We start from the raw sequence: 22256 nt of genomic DNA, 5'->3' as shown, positions 1-22256 counted from the left end.
GGGAGAGCACTGCGCATGTTCAGAGCAGCCTCACGCACGCGTTCTTGGCCTTTGCCCTCGGAGCCGGGACGCGGAGCCAGGAAGCCAGAGCCCTGGAGACCCCGGGCTGCCATGGTGAGGCTCCCCGCGGAGCGGGTGGGGAACGGAGGCGGCGAGCCCCAGGCCGTGCGGGCGCCGCGGCTCCTGGGTGCCCGGCGGGACCGGGACAGCCGCCTGGCTGGTGGCTGCTGTGGTGGCCGTGTGCGCAGTCCTGGGTGTTGCCCGCTGGGGCAGCCGGGAGGCTGTGGAAGGAAGGTGGAGGTGTGAATGTGTGAGCGCTGCGGGAGAGGAGGAACCGATGGAGACCACGCCTACGGCTGGGGAGTGGACTGAGCCCGAGCTTGCCTGGCAGTGGTGGCTGGCCGGAGCGCTCCTCAGCACGGGGTCAGGAGGCATGGGGCTTACACGCAGTGCTGACGCTGGTTCAGGCAGAGCTGCGGGTGGCTTGGTTATGCACGGATCCTTAAGCCACCTTATTTCAAATGCGAAGGTAGCTGCTGGCCAGCACCTGGTTGTACTCTGACAAGGGCCAGAGTCAGGGTCCCGGCGCTGGCGTGTGCCCCCCACTTGAGTGCCTGGGGCCATGTCTTTAGGAGAGCATTGCACGCAGGGTCTGGAAGCTGGGACACGCAGGGAGCCATGTTCCTGAGTGCTGCCCCCCGCCCCCGGTGCTGCTTGTGGCTGTCACTGGGCCTGGTCCTGTCTTCCCAGAGGAGCTAGTGAACAGCTGCCCGTGGTGGACGCAGGGCTGGAGTTCTGCGGCTGTGGCCTGTGTGCATTGCCCGGGAGGTGGTAGCCCCAAGGGCTGCTGTCAGCCTGCGACCTTCAGGCCTCAATGTCACTCACTGGCCTGTGGGATGTTTTGGGGCCAGTAGTTTGTGTTTCAACCTGCGAGGTCAGGGCAGCTCTGAGCTAGGTCCTCAGGGAAGGTTTGGGAACTGAACAAGAGAGGCCTGATTGCCTTCTGAGTCTCAGGAGCTGCCGCTCACTGCCCTTTGATCTGTGCGCCCACCCACCTCCACGGGCCTTGAGCCTTCCGGTGGTCACTTGCAGGAGAGGAACCTGGGGTTCAGAGGCTGTATCACTTGCCCAGGGCTGCCATGCTGACCTGCAAGTGAGGTTGGCCCGGTTCTTGCTGCTCAGCTCCCCGAGGATTCAGGGGCCTCCATCCCATGAACTGTTGGGTTGGTGAAGCTGTGATGCCCCCTCCTTGTCTGACCTTCGCCTCAAGTTTGTGACAAGAAAACAGTGATATGTGTCAATGTTGTGGCACAGTCTGGGACGCCTGCCTTCCCTGTGGGAGTGCTGGCTTGAGTCCCAGCTGCCCTGCTTCTAATCCACACTTCCCAGTAATGCTGCTGGGAGGGAAGCAGGTGATGGCTCAGGCACCAGGTCCCTGCCACCCATGTGGGAGGCCTGGATGGGGTCCCTAGTTCTGATTCTAGTCCTGGCCTGGGCCAGCTCCAGTAGTTGCATGCATTTGTAGGGTGAGCCTGTGGATAAAAGGCGTCCCTCGCTCTCCCTCCCAAGTAGCACGATTCTGGCTGGGCTGGGGTGTGCAGCCAGGGGGAAGGGAGGCTGCCCCGCAAAGCTCCCTAAGCTACCCCAGTCTCCACCCGTAATCTGTGTTGCTGGTCCTGATGAAAAGACCAGACAACAATAACCAGGCTGTCCCAGGGCCACAGCAGTGCTGGAGGGCACGTTCTGAGACCTGGATGAGTCCATGCTGGCTCATCAGCGCTCCTCAGAGCCTCCTGTCATCCTCCTGCCTGCCACCCAGGCACTGCCTCCAGCTGTGAAATCCTGGACTTGTGGAATCCCCACCTCCTTGTAAAATCCCAAATCCCTTCTCTCTGTCCAATCCCATTACAGGCCGGTGATCCCTTGCCCCCCAGGGAAGGGCGGGTCCTTGATTCTGGAGTCAGGGTTGCAGTGGTGGCTATGGAGTCCTCTGTTGGGCCTGCTCAGTTCTACTCCCTCACCCCTGGATCCTGGGAGTCAGCAGCCCAGGTGTGGCCGGACTGGTGCTAGCCAACTCCCAAGCTTTCCCTCCATTCACTGACTGCACTTGCAGTGGCATGCAGGTGCTACCCTAGCTCCTCCAACCTGCAGCCTGAGGGTGACCTTGCCCTGCCAGGTGGGGACACTGTGTGTGGGTCTGTGGCCAATGCTGAGTGGAGCACGGGATGGACACGCAGTGAATGAGCCGTGATCATCCTCTAGACTGTTTTGTCCTTAGGGTGTTTGAATATCCTCCTGGTGGGCTTTCAGCTCCTTGAAACTGGAAACTGTTTTTGCCCCAAGTGGATCCTGTGTGTGTTTTTTAATATTTATTCATTTCTTTGAAAGGAAGAGAATTAGAGAAAGAGATCTTCCATGCACTGGCTTACTATCCTGAATGGCTGCAGCAGCCAGGGCGGGACCCATGAGACCGGAAGCCCAGAATTCCCTCTGTATCTCCCACTTGGGTAGGAGGATCCCAGGCACCTGGGCAGTCCTCTGCTGCTTTCCCAGACACGTTAGCAGGGAGCTGGATCAGAAGCAAAGCAGACAGGAACTGGTGCTCATAGGGGCTGGAGGTGTCGTAGGTAGTACGTTAACACACCAGCATGGGCCGCACCTGGGCGATTGTCATAGGATTTCAGTGGTCTCTGGGAGAATTCGGGTGGAACTGAGCCCGACTGGTTTAACTAAGGTAGAGCTGAACGGTCTCAGACATGTGGAAGAGCCATTGTCAGCTCTGGGGAAGAGTGGATTTGTGGCAGGCTCTGCGTGCTGCTCCCCTCCACCCTGCAGTCACTTTTCCTTGGCTAGGAGGTGGGGAGAAGGAAGGGGTCTGATGAGAATTTGAAGCTTCCCCTGCAGAAGCTTTCTGCCAGGTCCTGCCCCTGCTGACAAGTGCCTATTCTATCCACAGGCTAAGTACCTGGCCCAGATCATTGTAATGGGTGTGCAGGTGGTGGGCAAGGCCTTTGCCCGGGCCTTGCGGCAGGAGTTTGCAGGTAAGCATTTCGGGGTGCTTGGATTTCTGTGTGGAAGGTAAGGCCCCCACAACCAGCTGGGGTTCTGCAGCTTGAGTAGCCTGGAACAACATGTGACTCTAGGTTTTCCTGCCATGGTAGGGAGAATTTTGTCTTAATTGAGACCTGACTATTGTGAGCATCTAGAAACAGCAGACGGCTGCCTGGCCGTCTTTTGGGGAACAAAGTTGTGCTGGGGCACAGCCACACCGCATGCACTCTGCTTTCCAGGCGGCTGAGTAATTCCAGCACAGTCTCTGGCTGTGAAGCCTAGGACAGGTGCCGTCTGACCCTTGAGGGAAAAGCATGCAACTCCTGATGGGTCTGTTGAAAGGTCACCAGGGAATCCTGCTGTGAAGCTGTACCCCTCCCTTAGGCACAGCTTCTCTGTAGCTCATCCCTATGGTAGCCCCACTTTGCTTTGCCCTTGGGATGGGGGACGGGAGAGAAGAGGGCGGGCCATCCTGTGGTTGAGACTAGAGACCAGGAGCCAATGAGCTTCTGCCCCCAAAAAGCCCACTCTTGGAAAAGAGATCCTCCTGGCCACCAGTGTTCTGTGTCTGTTGTCCCGTGCCACCTGGCAGGGATGAGCCACCCACTTGGTAGTTCCTAGAGAAGCCCTAGGCTGCAGCCAAAAGCTGAGCTATCGCCCACATGTCCACACAGCCAGCCGGGCTGCAGCTGACGCCCGAGGCCGTGCCGGCCACCAGTCTGCAGCTGCTTCCAGCCTCTCAGGCCTCAGCCTGCAGGAGGCCCAGCAGATTCTCAACGTGTCCAAGCTGAGCCCTGAGGAGATCCAGAAGGTGAGACCCACGCCACCTCCTGGAGGGTGGTGATGGTGGGAGTGGTGTAGGGGTCCTGGCCAACCCTGCACAGCCACTGTGGCTTGCTATTAGGTGTGTGGTGGGGCTGCCCGTGCATGGAGGCATCCAGCCCTTGAGCTTGTCCTCAGCACTGTTTCAGTTTCCCTTGTGTCCCTGGCATGGGCTGTGAACCCCCTTTCCTCTCTGCAGAACTATGAGCACCTGTTCAAGGTGAATGATAAGTCTGTGGGCGGCTCCTTCTACCTGCAGTCCAAGGTCAGTGTGCTTGTCTCTGGAGAGGTGGGGCGGGGATTTGAACCTTCTCTTCCTACCTGGGGTCCCTTGTTTTCCATCACAGGAGCCAGCAGTTGAAAGCTTGATGTGCCCCAACCTCAGAAGGGGACCCTCTATACTGCTACCCTCTGCCTACCTCAGCTCTGTGGGGCCACACATGTCCCCCACATGGCCCTCCCAGCAGTGGACTTGGAAGGGGCAGATATGTAGGCTGGTGAGAAGCCGGTCTTTGTCCTCTGACTGAATACTTGTAGATGTCCAAGCTGAGGTGCTGCCCCTCTGCAGAGGGGCCAGCTTAGTCCACTGCTCCCAGCCTGGGTGCTGCCTAGGGAGGCAGTTATATCCCACCTGCAGCTCCTCAGGGAGTCAGACTGGGCCTGGGCCAGGAATAAGCCCATTTATGGAGGTAGGAGCCCAGGGCAGAGATTTATCAACCAACACAATTGTCTGCATCCTCCTGCTCAGGTGGTCCGTGCGAAGGAGCGCCTGGATGAGGAGCTCAGAATCAAGGCCCAGGAGGACAGAGAGAGAGGGCAGGCGCCCAAAACGTGATGGCTCAGCTCTGCCCATCCCCACCCCCTCCTACCTCTAATTTATAGTTCGGTAATAAATGTCTGCTATTTGTCTCCTGTGTGTGTGCATATGGCTTTCAGAGGCAGCTTGCTTCTCCTGCCATTCAGGGGGTCATGCAGGCTGGGGATGGGGCAAGCTGTGGCTGCCAACAACCCAGAGGTATCTGGGGGAACGAGCCTGTGGAACAGTAGCCAGCCACTCCTGCCTCCACAGCAGCTCCCCCAGTGGTGTTCCGCCAGATCCCTATTCCATAGCCCCGTCCTCCGGTCTGCCCCTGAACCCAGAGCTGTCACAAATCTGGGTTGGGTGTGAGTCTGGCGTCATGCTGGTGGGCTACAAGGTGCCAGGCATGAGCACAGCAGGCAACGGCAGGACAAACACTGGACTCTCACCTCAGCTCTTGGTACCTGTGCTCCTCAGCCCTCCCCGACCTTCTCTCCCAGCACCCAGCACCTATGGCAGGGCAGTGGGGACACTGAAAGCATCGTTGCAACTCACTTTTATTGTTTCTTTATAAACTTCCTCTCACATGGAGGAATATTTGTTATAGTCATTAGCTTATCTCTTTTTTTTTTTTTTAACTCTATGCTAACAGCAGTGGAGCCAAGAGGAGGAGAAACATAAGCTACAATAGAAAGGCACTTAGAACCTGTTAAAATACTGATATCCTGGAATGTGCAACAACAAACTGACGACAACAACAAACAGTACACTGGCCCTTCCAAGCCTGGTCTATGCTGAATCGCATGCTGAGCTAACGCCACTGTCCAGTGCCCCCTCCTCTGTCCCTGGCCCTGCCCCACCAGCCCAGGGCCCCAAAAGGGGTGGGGGAGCCTTGGGTCCTGTGTGGAGCCCAAAGAAAGGAGACCAGCTCCTTCCCAACTTGCTCACAGCCCCCTTGAGGGGCAGAGCCAGCACAGCTGGGCTTGTCTGGGCTGGGGTCTGAGCCCAACAGTTGGTGGGCCGGGTCAGGGTGACCCCTCTGGGACAGAAGAGCAGTCCAGGGGGGTTGGGTTCAGCAGAGCTGCTTAGAGGCCTGCAGGGCAGAGGACCCTACTACCATGAGCAGCTCCTTTGTTCTACCAGCAGAGATACAAGAGGGTTGGCTATCCTGTGGCCTAGTGACAGGGCAAGGTCCAGAAGCCAGAATTTGCCACTATCTTGTGGGGAGAGACAGGACCCAGCTTGTTGGAACCAGGCAGTGGGCTGTGGTCCACACCTGTCTCTAGTGTCCTCAGCTCACTTTCATCCCAGCCTAGATCCTGGGGGAGCTGTCCAGGTTCCTCATTCATGGCCTAGGGTTGTACCCAGCAGCCCAGCCTCAGTTCAGAAAGTCCCCTGTCCCTGGGTGCTGTGCCTCAGACCAGAAGCTCCCTCCTGGGGCTGGGCAGAAGACTCTGCAGGCCTCTGTGAGTCTGGGCTGGGCAGCAGTTCCCAGTTTCTGAGTTCTTGGTCCCAAAACTGCTGCCAGGCATTTGCTCCTGCCCCCTTTCCAGCCCAGGGCTCCTCCTGCTCGCTTCTCACACCACTACAGTGCCTGGTGCCCAGTGCCTGAGAGAGGTAGAGGGATAGGCTCCAGGGGCAGGGCCAAGGAGTGATCAGCTGTGCTGTCCTGTCACTTCAGAGTGCTGTGCAGCCCAGAGAGGGCCAACCCTTGGGTGGGCTGCGTGAAGGGACTAGGCCAGTGGGCAGAGCAGGCCGAGAGGCACCTTGTCATGGGGCAGGCGGGGAGAACAGTGACTGTATCTGTCACCCTCCCTCCATGGGGAAAGGGTCAGAGAGCCTCCAGGGCATGGGCTGTGTGAGTCCAGGCAGGAGGGTGGGCCTCTGGTGGGAAGGGGCCTGGCACCATGGCACCAACAGGGAGGGGAGATACCTCCATGGCAGCAGTCTGTCAGGTGAGCAAGGCAGGGACAAGGGCAACCCATCCGTCTGTGTTGGCCACTGCATGAGGGGAGGCACCAGGGTGGGAGGCTGGTGGGGGAGGGAGCCTCACCAAAGCTGTGGGGCAGGAGGGCTAGGGGTGAGCGAGGCCTCAGCACCCAAGAGCCAAGAGCACAGCTCTTGTTGGACGGCGGGTCCAAGTCCTCACTTGGTAGCCAGGAAGCCAGCAACGACTTTCTAGCACCATCCTTGCTGCCCGGTCAAGGACATTATTGCTATTTCACAGAGGGTTTCTGTTCGTCAGGGATGCCACAGCTGCCTGGGGTGGCTCAGTTCACCACAGCCGGCTTCAGTAGCACAGAGCCTGGAGGGATGACCACCCAGCCAGGGTTGAGGGCCTCCGGGCTGCTGGCTGCCGAGCTGACGCCCGTAGATAGGTCTAGCACGGTGCCTGGCAGCAGAGGGAGTCCGTCAGGGCCTGGCCGGGAGCGACTGTTCTCCGTCCTTTCAAGGGGTGTCTTTCGGCCCTCCAGGGCCCGGGTGGACGCTGACCCACGTCCTCTCTCCCCCTCAGCCTTGCCGCCAGCGGAGCTGGCGAGGAGGGAGACCATAGGCAGGCCCAGTCCACCAGCTGCAAAGGGTGAGGGCAACAATGGGTTCTTGGCCAGGTTGAGGGGCAGGACGGGACTCGGCAGCCCAGGGCCCATGCCCCCACCAGTCCCACCACCCCCACCATTCCCACAGCCCAGGGCACTGAGGTCAAGGGGGCCAGGGGGCAGGGGCAGGGGCAGGCCGGGCAAGCTAGGGCCTCCAAAGAGGGCCGCAGGGTTGGGGATGATAATCTGGGCCCCACTAACGTAGGGGCCGCCGTCAGGGGCAGGCAGCGGAGGTTTTGGGGGTGGGCGCAGCTGTAGGAGCTCTTGCTGCTCATGTGACACAAAGTGGCCATGGGCCTTGATGTGCTTGCGCAGTGAGCTGGGGTCTGTGTAGCGCTTGTGGCAGCCAGGCATCTTGCAGTAGTAGGGCTTGTCCACGTAGTGTGTGCGTGTGTGCTTGAAGCGGTCGCTGGAGTTGGAGTAGCGCTTGTTGCAGCCCTCGTAGGGGCACACGTAGGGCTTCTCACCTGCACGTGGGGCGGGCAGGCAGGCAGATGGTGTGAGGGGCTCTTCCTCCCAGGTCTCCCCCATACCCACCCCTGCACATGCTCAGAGTGCCCCAAGAGCCCAGACTTGCCAATGCATAGTGGTGGCAGGGAGGGGAGGCAGCCCCGCCCCGCACTCGTGGTCGGGGGTGCAGAGGGTGCTGTGGTGGCTGAAAATGGAGCTGGTCAGCCCCAATTCTGCTATGGCCTTGGGCGTTTTGTGAACCCCAATGTGTAGAGCACTCAAAGGCCAGACACAAGGTTCACAGCATTGGAACTGAAAAGGTTTGTTTTAGTACAAAAAAGAACTAAAACAAAACACTTTGAAACCCCTGCATATGAGGTTTCCCCAAAACGTTCATGAAAAACCTACATCTCAACAAAACTATTCACAGATGTCAAAACTGTTTCGCATCAAAATAAGCATCTCTTAATTCCATGTTCTGAAAACTTTGTGGTATGTCCTCGTTTAATTCCATAAAGCGTTTGGCAGGGGCGTGGCCCACGGCGAGCACTGTCCCCTGCCAGCCCCCCACTGGGCCAGCGGTCACTGAGCCTTGGAAGTGGTAAGATACATATCCCACATCTCAGTGATATACATCATTGGAACTCACTTCACTTTTCTGTGGCTCTTTTTAACACGATGATTAGGCAATTTAAAATCAAATCCACAGATCCCTTGACCAGAGCTGACCCTGCTTGGTGTGGGGAGTGTTGAAAAACCGGGCTTCAAGCTACCAGAAGTGGCTGAAGGCAGGTAACCCTGAGGACCAGATGCAGGAGGTTGTGCCATCAACTTGTGTGGGTCTGGGCCCCAGGGAAGGCCTTCCCCTAGCAAGTGGCTTTCATACAAGGGCCACATCTCTCCTCTGGAAGGCCCGGCCAGGCCTTGCTTAGGGGTCCCACCTGCCTCTTACCGGTATGGGACCGGTTGTGGATCTTCAGGTTCTCCAGGCGGGAGAAGCTTTTGTTGCAGGTGGGGCAGCGGTGCGGCTTCTCGTTGGTGTGTGTGCGGATGTGAATCAGCATCTTGTACCTGCTCGAGGGGACAGGAAACAAGCTCAGCCATCCCTGCCTCCCGCTGCTCCCTGGCCACCCTTGCAACCTCCCCTCACCTGGCGTTGAAGCCGCGGCCATGGCGGGCACAGCCCTCCCAGTGGCAGCAGTACCCAGCATCCTTCTCAGGTTTGACATGGTGGTCGTTGACGTGGTCCACCAGGTCTTGCAGGAACTCAAAGAGCTGGTTGCACTACGGGTCCAGGGAAGGGTCTCAGCCAGGGCAGAGGTGCCCACCCCAGCCCTCACTACTCCTCCCAGCCCCAACTCACCTTGGCCCAGCGACACACCAGCTGCTTAGGCAGGGGCAGCTCTGGTGAGAGGCACTTGTCCTTAGGGGAGGTGAGGAAGGAGGATGCGGGCAGGTGCAAGGCACCCCCAGAGCCCAGGGGCAGGAAGAAGTGGAAGGAGCTAGGGACACCATCCAGGCAGCGTTGGAAGTCCTAGAAGGACAAGAGCTGGTCACAGTCCCACCCCCACCTGCACAGGAAGTCTTATCCTTAGTTAGGTCTCCGCACACATAATTGAGCTACAATAAAGTCCCACTAGATGGGAAACAGAAGGTGCCAGAATGGGAGGAGTCCTCAGTACCTGCAGAAGAAAGCTTCCAAAACTGTTACACTATTTCCGCCGCCAGGAGCTGCCCCAGGAAGCAGCCCTGCTTACCGGGGCTGCAGGCGCTGCAGACAGGTCTCCACTGCTCTGCCTCTCGGGGGACAGCGAGGTGCTGCCTGTCGGGGAGTCCAGCCCAGATGGTGGGGACAGGCTGAGGTCCACCAGAGGGGCTGTGGAAAAGCGCCCCTCCACCTTCTCAGGGAACTTGGGGTTCAGTAGGAAGCCTGGCAGGGAGAAGGTACAGTTCAGGGAGTGCTGGAGCCAGGCATCCCAGGGAGCTGTATCCTCCCACCTCTGAATCCTTCCAGGTACCCAGGGTGCCCACGGAGCAGCTGACAAAACGTAATGACATTCCCCCTCTATGTGAGGCAGCTCAACCATCACACACAGGAAGTGGAAAGCAGCCATTCGGTAGGTGGGAAAGGCCTGGCCTACATAACAGGACAGAGCCCAGGCTATACAGCACACCAGCTAAGTAGGAACCTGTCTGCTCTCCCAGGGCTCCCTCCTGCTCAGTGGGCCAGCCGGAGGTAGGTGGACTCCATGCCCAGGTACCAGGCATCTCCTGGAAGTGCCTGTGGCTTAGGACCCAGACTTCCCAGTCTCTCCTACCTGAGTTGAGCAGCTGCACCTTTTCAAAGCCCCAGACCCTCTGCTGCCCAGCTCACTCTGCCCCTCCAAAAATAAAACTGGGCAGAGATGGGCATGGCCATGGGCAGTTCTCCAGAAACCTAGGTACCTCATCCTGCCACACAAACTCCTCCTGGCCACTCTTCTGCACTACTGCCCCGCCTGGCCCAGTACCTGAGGGTGGGGAGCCCGGGGAGCCAGGTGTAGGACTGTCATCCACCAGACCGAGCTCCCGGTGCACAGCGCGGTGCCGGGCCACACCCAGTGTCCTCTCCCGCTTCTCTCTCGCCGCCCGGAGCTTGGTGATGCTCAGCTTCAGGTCAAGCGGCTCGTCCAGGGAATGCATGGCAATGGCGATGGGTGGGGTGCTCGCGTCGTGCAGGCAGTGGGCAGGGGCTCCCTGCTGGGCTTTAGGCAGGAACCTGGGGAAGGACAACAGCTGTGCTGTAACCCTGGGAGCCAGGCCCCTCTGCAGGCTGGAAGCAGGGGGTCGGTGGCATGCGGCAGCATGCGGGAGGCCCTCCAAGTGGTCTGGCCAGCAGCGAACATGGGGAGAGTGCCAGCCATCTATCCAGAGGTTCCTTTTTGGGGGAAGCAAAGCTGATGATCTTCATCTGGCCTCGAGGGTAAGGTTTAAACAGACACTGCCAGAGCTAGAGTTCAAGGCCTGGGGACAAGCTCTCCCAGCAGCAACCTTGAAGTCAGCCCTCAGTCAGGACAAGGCTGAACACCCCTTGCAAGCAAGTAGGGTTCCTGCAGACTTCTGTGTTCTCTGCACAGAACCAGGCAGCTGGAGTTCAGAGCTCATCCCAGCCAGAGGGACTGTCAGGAGAGAGATCCACAAGCTCCGAAGTCCCCAGGCTGCCACCAGGGGGCAGCTGGGGACTGTGGTCCCACCAGGCCAGCTGGAGCAGGGAGGGAAGAGCTGACCAGCCCTGTTCGGCAGGCAGGCAGTGACAAACTTGGATATGACTTCTTACTGGTGAAGACAGTCTTTTATTGTAAATTCCCTACTATCATCCTCATCATTTGCTTAAGGTTCACTGGGGTCGTTCTCTTGTAAATCAAGGAACCACCAGGACCCATTAATGAGGCTCACTTTCTGACCTCATCAGCTCTCACTCCTACAGCGGCCCTGCTGCACCTGTTCCTGAGGTGACTCCTGAACCTTGGGTCTCCGCCAGTCACCACAGCCGGCTTCTGACCGTCAACCCAGAAGCGTGCACACAACCACGTGGATGCTGCATGCACATGGCACTTCTGCCTGGAGGTCAGTGTGGCCTACCTGTAGGGTCCCTTCCCTCACTTGAGACCACCCCCCTGCCAACTCCAGGGACTCTTCCCTCATCCCCTCCAGCTCCCTGGCCAGGGCGGACACGGGCATCGCCAGCCACGGCAGGGGTTCCCACCACCTCCCCTGTGTCTGTGTCCCAGCTGTAGTAGTCAGGTCTGGTCATATGCATCCCTCACCCAAGCCCAGCTGCCTCCTTCCCAGCAGCCCCAGGCCATGGCTGGTAGGTGGGTGAGTGGCAGTGATGGATGGGCCAGAGAGCTGCCCTTCGCCTGACCCCCATACCCCCAGTTTTGGCTGCTGTCTGTCTGCCTGTCTTTCCACCTGTTTATTTTTAGACACAGGCCCAGTCCAACCTCCCTGAAGCTCCTCTGTGGCGGGAGCCTGGAAGGGGAGGAAGGAAGTAAATATTTATGCTGATTAAGAATTCAGGAGCCAGGAAGGGCTGGTGGCCTGGTCCCTCAGCTGGCCCCAGGCCACAGGCCTCCCCACAGCCTCTGTCCACCCCTCCCCACCTTCCGACAGGGGACCCCAGGGCAGGATGGCCTGGGAACTCTCCCTGGCACTGACCCCCACGTGTTCTCCCAGGCCCAAGGGGCTGACCAAAGAGCCAGGGCACTCGGTCACCTTGTTCTGAGGAACTGAGGGGACACAGCCTATGGGAGGAGCTGTCCTGGGAGCAAGGCGCAGGAGGGGGCTCCAGCCTCTAGGGACTCCACTCACCCCACCCCACCCTTACTTCCTGCCCCTGGGCCCTGTCCTGCACAGTCCAAGTCCAGCCCAGGCAATGCCTCCCCCTCTTGGGAAAGGAGGAAGGAACCGCCCCAGAGTCCACGCCTCTCAGCACCTCCACCCCAGGCTGGCCCCACTGGGACCTCTCCCTCCCCAGGCAGGGCCCCCAGCAGGGGCCTGGGACCCCCTCCTGCTCTGACCTTGGCCAACCTCAAGCTGCCCCCACCCCCCACCCCGCAGCCGGCAGCAGCCAGTCCTCAGCTCCGTCCACTCTTTGTTCCTGGCTTGGGGAAGAGCAGCACTGGCACAGGGTGGGACTGGCACTGCCAGCACCTCCCAGGGCTGACCACACCCTCACCTGGTTCAGTGCCCATGACTGGGGTGAGGTGGTCACCTGCTTGGCTCAGAGAGGGTTGCCCCTGAGGGCAGGCACTCATGCACTGCACCGTGCACAGCACCCCATGCCTCAGTTTCCCCCGTTCCTTAGTTTTCCTGTTTGGAGGCAGCAGGGCCACCAGCAATCCCATGGGCCACCGGGGAGGCCGTGTGGCCCACGGCTGCGAAAGGAACTAATTAGAGCAGAGTGTGGGGGGAGGAAGTAGCAGGCACTGGACCACCAGGGGTGGCTGGGCTGGGGCGGCGGACCCTCCCCCACCCCAGAGCGGGGGGAGGGGTCACCAGAGGGTGGCCTGGCATCACCCCCCCACCAAGCAGCAGGCCAGACAATGGCCACCTCTGTGTGCTGGCTGCAAGCAATGCTCAGCTGTGGCTGCACCCTCAGTAGAATGACACAGGTGAAGCCAGCCCGCATCCGTCCCTGGCATCTGCAGGGCTATGGCAAAGTGCACACCTGGACAGTGAGGTTAAACACCCACCCTGCAGAAAGCCAGAGGTGCCCATGGGCTCACTGAACCTTTTGCATGGTTCCCCCAACCCCTCCACACACACTACTGAGCACCCCCATCCTCCCCACACACTACTGAATTACTCTGCTTGGGAAACTGAGGCTGGAGGTTGCCCGGCCTAAAGAGTGTTTGTGAGCAAGGGTGCACAGGGTGTGCTCCCCCCAGTCCTTAACACACCTTAGAGCAGCGTTGCCCCAGGCCAGTGACCCCGTGTTATAGAGGATCTAAAACTAATTTTTGGCCAGCTGTGCCTTCAGGGTCCAAGGTGTGCTGCCCAGAAGTCCAGGAGAGCAAGGTCCCCAAGCCCTTCAATGGCCCCAACCACAGAGATTGGCGCATCACTTGGGTTCTGTGCTCTTACAAGACTGCAGGGGAGAGGCCTGAGGCCACGAGTGAGCATGGGGACGACACTGCCCATGGCCAGACTCAGGTGCATGTGTCCCCACAGCATACCACACCTGTTGAAGCAGATGCTGCTTCTCCCCATCTCACAGATATAAAGACCAAGCTTCACGGAACCTGGGGACCTGTCCAGGGTTACTGCCCATCTGGCTGAGCTAGATTCAAAAGCCCCTCCAGTGTCTGGGGTGGTCAGGGGCTTGGGTTTGGCCCCGGGTGTGCCGGGAAAAGGGGCAGAGCTTGGGAAGAACGGAAGGTCATTGGTAGGTGGGCGCCAGAGGGGCCGGTGGGATGGGAGCCCACCAGGAGGCTTGGAGCACTGAGGGCAGAGACGCTGCCAAGGCAAACGGCCCCACAACTCAGCATTCCTGGGAACCAGGCAGCTCCCCTGCTCTGGCCAAGAGCTCCTCCCTCCCGGGCCGCCCAGGAGCAGGGGCTGGCCGGAGAGCAATGGCAGGGCTTGCTGGGGGCCCAGACAGGCTTGTCACAGGTGTGTCCTCCCTACCAGGCAGCACAGCTCCAAGTATAGGCCAGATCTCCTGGGGCCACAGCCCCACTCTGCTGCTTCCTGCCCAGGCAAGTTGGCTCCCAGCCTGTGAGCCTAAGCAACCTCACCCCAACTCTGGGGACTCCTGGAGGGAGTCAGCACTTCCCTTTTGTGTGTGTGCATATAGATCTGGGCACCCAGTAGGTGCTTAATAAAATGTAGATGTTGGCCAGTCTACAGCCATGCAAAAGGCTAAGGGAGGGTCTGCTCAGGTGCCTACAGACACTGTAGTTTCACCTCCCAAACAGCGGGGCCTCAGGCAAGCAGGCCTGGGCCCCCTCACAACCGCAGGCCTCTGCTGTTCTGCAGTGACCACAGCGGGCCCTGGTCACCTTCCAGAGCCCACTGCAGCCAGAGAGGCCCTGGAAGGAGCTGGTGCCAGAGGCTGCCTCCTGGGCCGGGGAGGGGCTTATCACTGAGGCCTGGGTCCCAGGAGAGGGGCCAGAGCAGACAGAGTTTCCTGAACAGTGTGGGGTGTGCCTTCTTCCCTGGGACCCTCAGGCTCAGCAGGCACCCCTGCTCATCCCGAATGGATGCCCAGCCAGCACCCCAGGCTGGATTCTGTGCTCTGCCTCAGCGGTCTTGGGGAAAGCTCCCCATCTCCCATTGTCTAGATGCATCTGAGGGCAGTTCATGGCAGAAGCACCAGAGCCTTGTTTCCTTGTGGGTAATGCAGGCCCACCATGCGGGAGGTGGCAGCACTGGCATGCTCACTTCAGGCCCAGCAATAGGGGTGCCCCACACAGCGAGCTGGGCCTACTCAGGTCACCCAGGGAATGTGGGCAGAACTGAAGCTGGGAAGCTGCATGCTGGGTCCCCACCGCCACCACCGCCCAAGCCCTCAGCAGTCCCAGTTTCCAAATGATGCAGCAGAAGCAGGCTGCTTTGCTCAGGGGTCCCAGCACACACTTGCACACTCCCGCCCCTGCCCCAAGGGCAGTCCAGCTGCACAGAGGCCTCCCCTGGTCCTGGTAGCTCAGGGCCCCCCATCAGCTGCCTCCTGCCAGCAGCCACCTTTGTACAACTATGTCTGGTATTTTCCCGTCTGCCCAGCTGGGGGGGAGGGGGCGCATGAGGCTGTGAGTACTGCCCGCACCTGGGCTGCAGCCAGAAGCAAGCCCGCCAAGCAGCCCCCGCGTACCCGCCCGCCTGGGCTGTCCGTGGCGGGAGGGGAGGGAGAGGCGGGCCAGCCGCCCAAAGCCCTGGGAGGGGCCAGCACTTGAGGAGCCAGACAGGGACACACACCCAGCAAGGCCGAGACACTAGCAGGGTTGGGCGCTCGGCAGAGCTCCTGGGAGCCAGTCCTATCCCCTCCAAACTTTCGCGTGCATACACAGGTGTCTCACAGCAGTGTCCAGACACAGCCCATACAGGGTGGGGAGGCATGTCAGGGGTTCATAATGGATGTAAAGCCTGGCCCCAAAGAGAAAGCAGCACTGAGCCTCCGAAACAAAGCCTGCCTGCAGCAGGTGGACCCACAGGGGTCCATGCTTGGGGCCACCCCTCTCCCTGCTCTGGGGGAAGGAAGCACCTGCCTAGGGCTGCAGCAGGGTTGGGGGGTAAGGTAGGCTCTGGACTCACAGCCCCATGGATCTATCTGATCAGATCACGCACTCCTATGTTCCAATACCAGGCCCTCCATGGGACTCTGGGGGGCTCACAGAGGGCAACCTGAGCCTGGGGAGGGAACTGCAGGCAGGGAAGAGATGTAATGAGTGGGCTGCTACTGCTGCAGAGGGCTCAGGCACCATGTGGCCAGGGGGAAGGGGAGCACATGGGGTCTCAAGCCTCTCCCTAAACCTGCACACTGCTGAGGTGCCAGACTCCCTACTTTCCAGGCAGTGGCCGTGCCGAGGTCATGCAGTCCTGATAGCAGCCAGTCTACCCATCCCTCAGTGGAGGCAGAGGCCCAGTGCCAATTCCCATCCCCGGCTGTCCCCTTAGCACCTCTCTTTCTTGAGATTGCTCAGGTGCCAGCTACTGCTTCACAACCTCCCAGATCCCATATCTCTCCCACCCCAGCAAGTCTGTCTTCCCTGATTAACCCCCTCTGGCAACAGTATGCATACCCCTGTGCTCCTAGCCAAGGACCTGCCTCTGTCCCCTCACTGCAGCCACCCCGGGTCCAAGCCCCAACACATTGTTAATGCCACCATGTCCCTCCCTTGTGGCAGTACCCCATGTATCTCCCCTACACCACATATCCAGGCAGGGCATCTCCAAGCACACAAACCTCACCAAAAACTCACTGCCCTCCTGGCTGGGAACCCGCTGTTCCCACCAGAGTGACCTGGGGTGGCAGTGGGAAGTCCTTGGGACCCAGCTTGGTGTGGGCCTCAGTTTACCCCTCGGGAGAGCAGGGCTAACATGCAGTAGAATGCCAGCTCTAGCCCAGCTCCCACCATTCCCCTTCCAAGACACCTGCCCTTCAGTTTCCCACATACCTGGTGCTCAGAGGAGAGTGACTGAGTTCATGCACTCCTTATGCCCGCTCCACCCAACCCAGGTGACTTGCCAAAATCAAGGGAAGAAGCAAGGCCTGATCCCCTGATTCAAATGTCACTTCCTCCTGGACAGCGGTGGGGTGGAGGGTAGCTGCAGGGGGTGAGGGGGCAGAGAGACATGGAGGCTGCGGGGTGGAGGTCAGGACCACCCATTCAGCTGAGATAACCAAAAAGACCCAGCTTTCTTGGTTTCATCCTCTGCCAACCAGCTCAGGGCACTGCCTACCCTCCCACCCTTCTGTTCTCTTCCACGCTGCCATCCCCAGCTCTCCTCCCTCTCTCCACCCCTCCCCCCCCCCCGCCCCGCTGCTGGTCCACACACTCCGGGTAGCAGAGCAAGCCCAGAAGCTGTAGGGGGGGACAGCTTCCAAACCCACCCCCCATAACACATACCCTCCCAAAAGGGAACACCCTGGGGGCAGGGCCCTGTCCAGACTGGCCCACTGCAAGCTCCAGGGGCCCAAGTAGGTGGTCACTCAGTGGCCAAGAGCCATGGCCTGAAAGGCAGAGACCAGGAGCTGAGGTGGGGAGGACTTTAGCACAGCAAGGCAGCAGGGGACAGCATAGCTGGGGGTTAGTCCATCTAGAAGTGTGGGGTGGGAGAAGGATCTCTGGGTAGAAGGAGGGCCTAGGAAAAGAGGGTCTCAGGCAGGCCAGGACTTCCTGGCCAGACCGGCAGGGGGTGGGGTGGGGGTCAGAGAAGAGCTTCCTACACACACATCTGCCTGGAGGTGGGACAGCACAGGGCTCTTGGATTAACCTGGCATGTTAGGGACCAGGGCTAGACAGACCCAGACTTCCGTTCCCTTCTGTTGCTTGGAGACCCCAAGTGATCCCAAGATACAGAGTCAGCTTCCTGCACCAGCCCCTGAGAACCTCTGTGTGGGTGGGGCTGCTTTCTTGGGGGATCCCAGCCTTGGGTGGACTCTGATGGCTCAGGTCTTCGGGGACCTCCTCCGGCAGTTCCCACCCGCCCTTGGCTGTGCCTAGGGGAGGGGGCCGGGGCTGTCTCTGAGTCCCTCCCCACAGCCATCTGCCAAGGCTGCAATGTATATGCTCACACACGTCCCACCCTGAGGCAGGGCCCCTCCCCGCAGTGGGCACGACCTGGCCTCACAGAGACAAAGGACTGCCCAGCCAAGCCCCCCCCCCCCCCCCCGCACTTCCCCTGCTGACTCCCCACTGAGAGCATCTGGTGGTCAAGGGAATCCCTCCACCGCAGCCACCACCCTGAACTGGATTTACTTTCCATCTCCACACCACCAGGCATTCCCCCCCAGCCAACCAGAAGCCTCCATCCCGGCTGTCAGGCAGCTATGGCCTCTGTACCACCAGCTCAAGGACTCTCGAAGGGAGGGGCCCAGCCAAGATGACAGAGAAGGGTCACCTCCAGGCCTTGAAACTACCCAGGGACGGGCGTGACAGGAAGCTCTGAGCGCTCTTTCCATGGGTCCCAGTGCTGGAGGAAGCAGGTGGTAGGGTTCCTCAAAGACTTGGCCCAGGTTTCACCTGCCATCTCCCCTGAAAAGATACAGAGCTGAGCTACGGGGAGATAGGTGGCTCGCAGCAGAGGGCACAGCAATGCCCTGACAGCTAGCTGGGCCCCCCTCCAAGAAGGCACCCTGTGAATCCCAGGCTGACCACCAGGCTCATCAGCCATGGTCAGACCCCACCCTGTCCTGCACCTGTAAAGCAAAGCTGTGGACCGTAAAGTCATCAGGCCAGTAACAGCAACTGCATGACTTGGTGTCAAGGGGTCTTTAGGAAGTGTCCTGTCCACCCTCCATGCCTACTGCCCTACCCCAGCCACCAGTCTGGGTCCACCAGCCAACACCAGTAGCGCGTCCTTTCCTGCCCCGGCCATCTGCAAAGCACAAAGGTGCTTGTTGGAAATGCTGGGTCGCTGCCTGGCCACGCCTGAATCAGGCTCCACCAGGGTGCAGCCGGGTAGGGCGACAACTAGCCGCAGCCCCACCCCCAGGCCTAGGAGACACTCTGCCCTGGTGTGCTCAGGGAGGGGAACCTCCAGGCCCATTTTGGAGTTTTGGCTCATCCCTGGGGACTCCTTCACACGGTCCTCGGCGGGAAGGAGCCACGCACACAGCAGGAACTGCATCTTTCTAGCTGGTCCTAGAGATCACCTCTCCAGACCCACCCTACCGCCAGTCCCTTTTCCAGGGGTGCTGCTCCGGGCGAGGAGAAGACTACTCAGAGCCTCCTGCCAGTCTCAGACCCGTGCTGAGAAGTCTGAAATAACCATCATGACCCCAGTGAGGGTGGACTCTGAGTAGCTTTACTCCATAGCCCAGACCACTGCCCCAGCCCAGGGCCTCTCCTCTGCAAACCCAATTTCCCAGTTTTGGGGAAAAGGAGTCTCTTCAGCTTCTCCTGAAAGGAAAATATGGGGGCATCTAGGGAGAAGCAATGTCCCAAAGAGGCCTGTTGTAGGACCAGGCCCCAACATCTGGTGCTCTAGCCCCAGCTGTTGCCACCCTCACCATGCCCTCCCCACATCCTGGGATTGCCCCAACTGCAGCCCAGGGCCTGTCCTGGCTCCCCTCACCCAGGAGGGAAATTGCGGTTGCAGGCACAACTAGTGGGGTCGATGGAAATGCTCATGGGAAAATGTCGTCAGGAAAACTTTCTCCCTCTACACCACAGGCTGACCCACGGCAGGCTAGGTGGGGAGAGGATGCTCCCCTAGCCCAGGGCCAAGGCCAAGCCAGGGGTAGAGGGTGGGCCTCCCTCCAGGTCCCAAGGATCACACTCTGGCTCCTGATTCCATCCCAGGAAAGCAGTAGAAACGGCTGTGGCTACCCCTCCGCAGCTGGGCTTTGTAGAAACAAAAGCTTTGGGGGAATGTGGTTCACACGATTGTTTAACATGAGGTTTGGGATGTCTGTGGCATCCAGTTATTCATGGTGGCTCCACCCACGGATAATTGAGAGTTGGCTTTTGTTGGACTACCCTCCCCAACCCTCACCCGGCTTGAGCCCCCATACCCCATTTCCTGTTAAATCTGGACCGCAGGATGCTCGCCGCTGTTGCCCTCTGGGTTTACAAACAGGGAAACTGAGGCCCAGAAAGGAGAGGGGCCCCAGCCCGAGGACCCCTGAAAGACACAGCAGAACTCAGACCATGTGCCCTCCAGGCTCTGGCCTGGCTCACCCTGAAAGCAGTGGTGCCTGGAAGTGGTTGACTCACTGTCTGGCTTCCCAGGGCACCCCCTTCCCACCCATGGGGGAGGGACTGGCAGGTGTCCCTGGGTAGAGAGACAGCAGCAGAGAGGCATCCCTCCAGGGGGCTTGAGCCAGGGTCACTCAGGGGTCGAACAGCCTCAGCTGGAGGGATTTAACGCCAAAGGTGAAAGGTCACAGACAGGGAAGGGCCAGCAGGCACAGGGGGTTCAGAGGGTCACAGCTAATGGCAGCTCCGGAAAGGAGGGGGAGGGGAGGAGGCTAAGGAAAACAGGGCAGCTTCCAAGGGGTCCCTACCCAGCCCCACCCCCAGACCAACAATGTCCCATCCCCATGGCACAGCCTCTAGCTTGGCTACACTGCAGACAGGGCCAAGTTGAACTGTGAGTGGGTGTGAAAGGGGCTGGGCTGGAACTCTGGCTGGGTGTTCTGGGGGTGAGGGACCCCAGGTGCAGGCCCTCCCCCATGCAGGACCAGAGCCAGCTGGGAGGCTCTCCCTGGGCCCACAGGAGAGGAGGAGGAGCAGAGGAGGAGGGCTCCAAGGTCATGGGGGAGTGGGCTGGGCTGGGACAGCTGTGGCACTGTGGCACCACAACAGAGCCAGCAGGGAAAGAGTGGGCGGTGGGCAGACTGCAGGGGCGTTTCCCCTCTCCTGAGCCTGGAGGCTGCACAAGGCCTTCAGACCTGCCTACCAGACACAGGCCAGGACCCACAGGATGACCACCTACTGCCCAGGGTGCCGCCGCTCAAACCCCATCCCAGGCCTAGACCCACAGGAGCCCAGGCCCTCCCTGGCGAGGTCCCCAGCTGGCCTGGCTGCCCTCTCAGTGTCCAGCTTTCTCTCCAGAGCCAAGCTCCAGGGCTGCATGGCTAGGGGCCCAGGGCTCCTCCCAGGATCCCTTCCAGCTTCCCAGGCCCCAGGGCAGGGCCCAGCAGCTCCCTGCAACCCTAGCTTCCCGGCCACCCTCTGACCAGGCTGGGCGGGCCCTCCTGGACAGGCAGAAAGGCGGCATACTGCCCTGCTGTGGCCTGAGTACCCTGCTGGGCAGGGCAGTGTGCCAAGGCCTCCAGGTGCCAGACTGGATTCCAGCTCCATTCCAGGGGGCCGGTGGGAAGCAGGCACAAGGCCTCTCCCTCCCCTCCCCTCCCCGGGGGATGCACCTGCCTCACCCCCTCCTCGCTGGTTCCAGACTCTCCCTCAAGGCATTTGGATACCCCGGCCCTACTCATCTAGCCAGGACCCTCCTCCCCGGTAGGGGAGGAACAAGTGCTGGAGAGGACTCTAACCGCCAGTCCCAGCCTGGGATGCCCCTTCCCGGGCCCAAGGAAGGGCCAGGGCCGGCAGGCACCACAGAAGGGAGACTTTCCCGGAGGAGGGCAGCAGGAGGAGACACCTTTCAAACCCTTTGCTGGAAGCAGCCAGGGCGCAGCAGAGGCAAGGCGCGGTTGCCCCGCCGCCCCTTTACAACTTGGTGCCCTGGCTGCGAGTGCCCCCGCTTCCCCTTGCGGCGCGCCCCCTCGGCAGTTGCCCAACTCCCCGCTTAAGTTTGCGTCTGCCCCGGGCCCGGCCATGGCTCGACTCGGCCCGGCCACCGAACTGAGGGTGGGTAGGAGGGAGGAGAAAGACCGGGAGACCGAAGGCGGCCGGGCAGCCGGTGAGGGAGGGAGCGCGCGAGCCAGCGAGCGAGCGAGCGAGCGAGCGCGCAGGGGCCTCCGCGAGGGCTCACAATGGCCCAGGGCGAGGCGCGGACCGCGATGGGGGAGGCGACCCCCAGGTTCCGCAAGCGCCCCTCACCGTCGCGCGACAGGCGCCCCCCCTCGCCGGGTCCCCGTCCCCAGGGCGCGACGCCGGGGTCTTCCTACCTCGGCGACGGGGGCGACGGGGCTCCCGGTTGCGGGCTCCGGCGGTCGGGGGTCGGCAGGGGGATGAGCGGGGGGAGGGGCCGGAGCGGGCGGGGGCCGGGGCGCGAGGCTCACGGGGCGCGGACTCCCCTGGCACGGCCGCCCGGCGCCCGGCCGCTCCGCCACATCTGCAGCTCGGGCAGGGAAGGTGGCCGCGGCGGCCGGGCCGTGCGGGGATGTCTTAGGGAGGGAGGGAGGAGGGAGGAGGCAGGCGGCGGGAGGAGGGGCCGCGGCAGCGGAGGAGGCAAGGAGGAGGGGCGCGGGGGGCAGCCTCCCTCCCTCGCTCGCCAGCTCCCGCCCTTCCAGCAAACCCCTCTTGCCGCTGCGGCCCCAGGCCCGGGGCGCCAGCTGCCAGGCGGGGCGTGCGCGTCGGGGGAGGGGGCGACCGGGCGCTGGGCCGGGGGAGGGGCGCGCAGGAGGGCGGCGCGGCTGCGGGGAGCGTGGCGCGGGCACCGGGAGGCCGGGAGGGGCCGGGGAAGAAGGGGACCGCGGGGCCGCGGGCGAAGACGCGCGTCCTCCTCGGCCCCATCCTCGCCCGCCGGCCTCTCCCGCCCCTTCTCGAGGGCAGCGCTAGGACACGGCCTGAAGGTGGCCTGTTGGGGCGGGGGGAACCCGAGATATCCCGCCTTCGGGGAAGACCGCGAGGGGGGCGCGCGGGTGAGCGCGCACAGGCGCCCGGGGGCCCCAGGAAAAAGCCCCACAGCAGGGAACAGGAGAGGAGGTG

General features: G+C 61.0%; 2 protein-coding genes across 3 annotated transcripts; one reads left to right on the top strand and one right to left on the bottom strand.

Annotated features, from left to right (window-relative positions):
• On the top strand, positions 1 to 4787 carry PAM16 (presequence translocase associated motor 16). 2 transcript variants are annotated; one of them, XM_058681114.1, is made up of 5 exons: positions 1 to 114; positions 2957 to 3041; positions 3726 to 3862; positions 4073 to 4138; positions 4622 to 4787. In XM_058681114.1, exons 1-5 carry the CDS (start codon positions 16 to 18, stop codon positions 4706 to 4708), a joined length of 474 nt encoding a protein of 157 aa, XP_058537097.1. In that variant the 5' UTR covers positions 1 to 15; the 3' UTR covers positions 4709 to 4787. The 2 variants fall into 2 exon arrangements, with proteins under 2 accessions (XP_058537097.1, XP_058537098.1); XM_058681115.1 differs by lacking the exon at positions 1 to 114 and adding an exon at positions 1138 to 1142.
• A 1889-nt stretch (positions 4788 to 6676) lies between these two features.
• On the bottom strand, positions 6677 to 21954 carry GLIS2 (GLIS family zinc finger 2). The gene is made up of 7 exons (XM_058680878.1): positions 21494 to 21954; positions 10230 to 10477; positions 9477 to 9649; positions 9083 to 9253; positions 8870 to 9003; positions 8672 to 8790; positions 6677 to 7736 (listed from the first exon to the last, which is right to left on the bottom strand). Exons 2-7 carry the CDS (start codon positions 10399 to 10401, stop codon positions 6943 to 6945), a joined length of 1563 nt encoding a protein of 520 aa, XP_058536861.1. The 5' UTR covers positions 10402 to 10477; positions 21494 to 21954; the 3' UTR covers positions 6677 to 6942.
• Positions 21955 to 22256: the final 302 nt, after the last annotated feature.

Source organism: Ochotona princeps, chromosome 24, assembly GCF_030435755.1.
Source record: "Ochotona princeps isolate mOchPri1 chromosome 24, mOchPri1.hap1, whole genome shotgun sequence".
Classification (NCBI taxonomy): Eukaryota; Metazoa; Chordata; class Mammalia; order Lagomorpha; family Ochotonidae; genus Ochotona; species Ochotona princeps.
The sequence above is the reverse complement of the archived record's forward strand: the minus strand, read 5'-3'. Positions and strand labels throughout refer to the sequence as shown.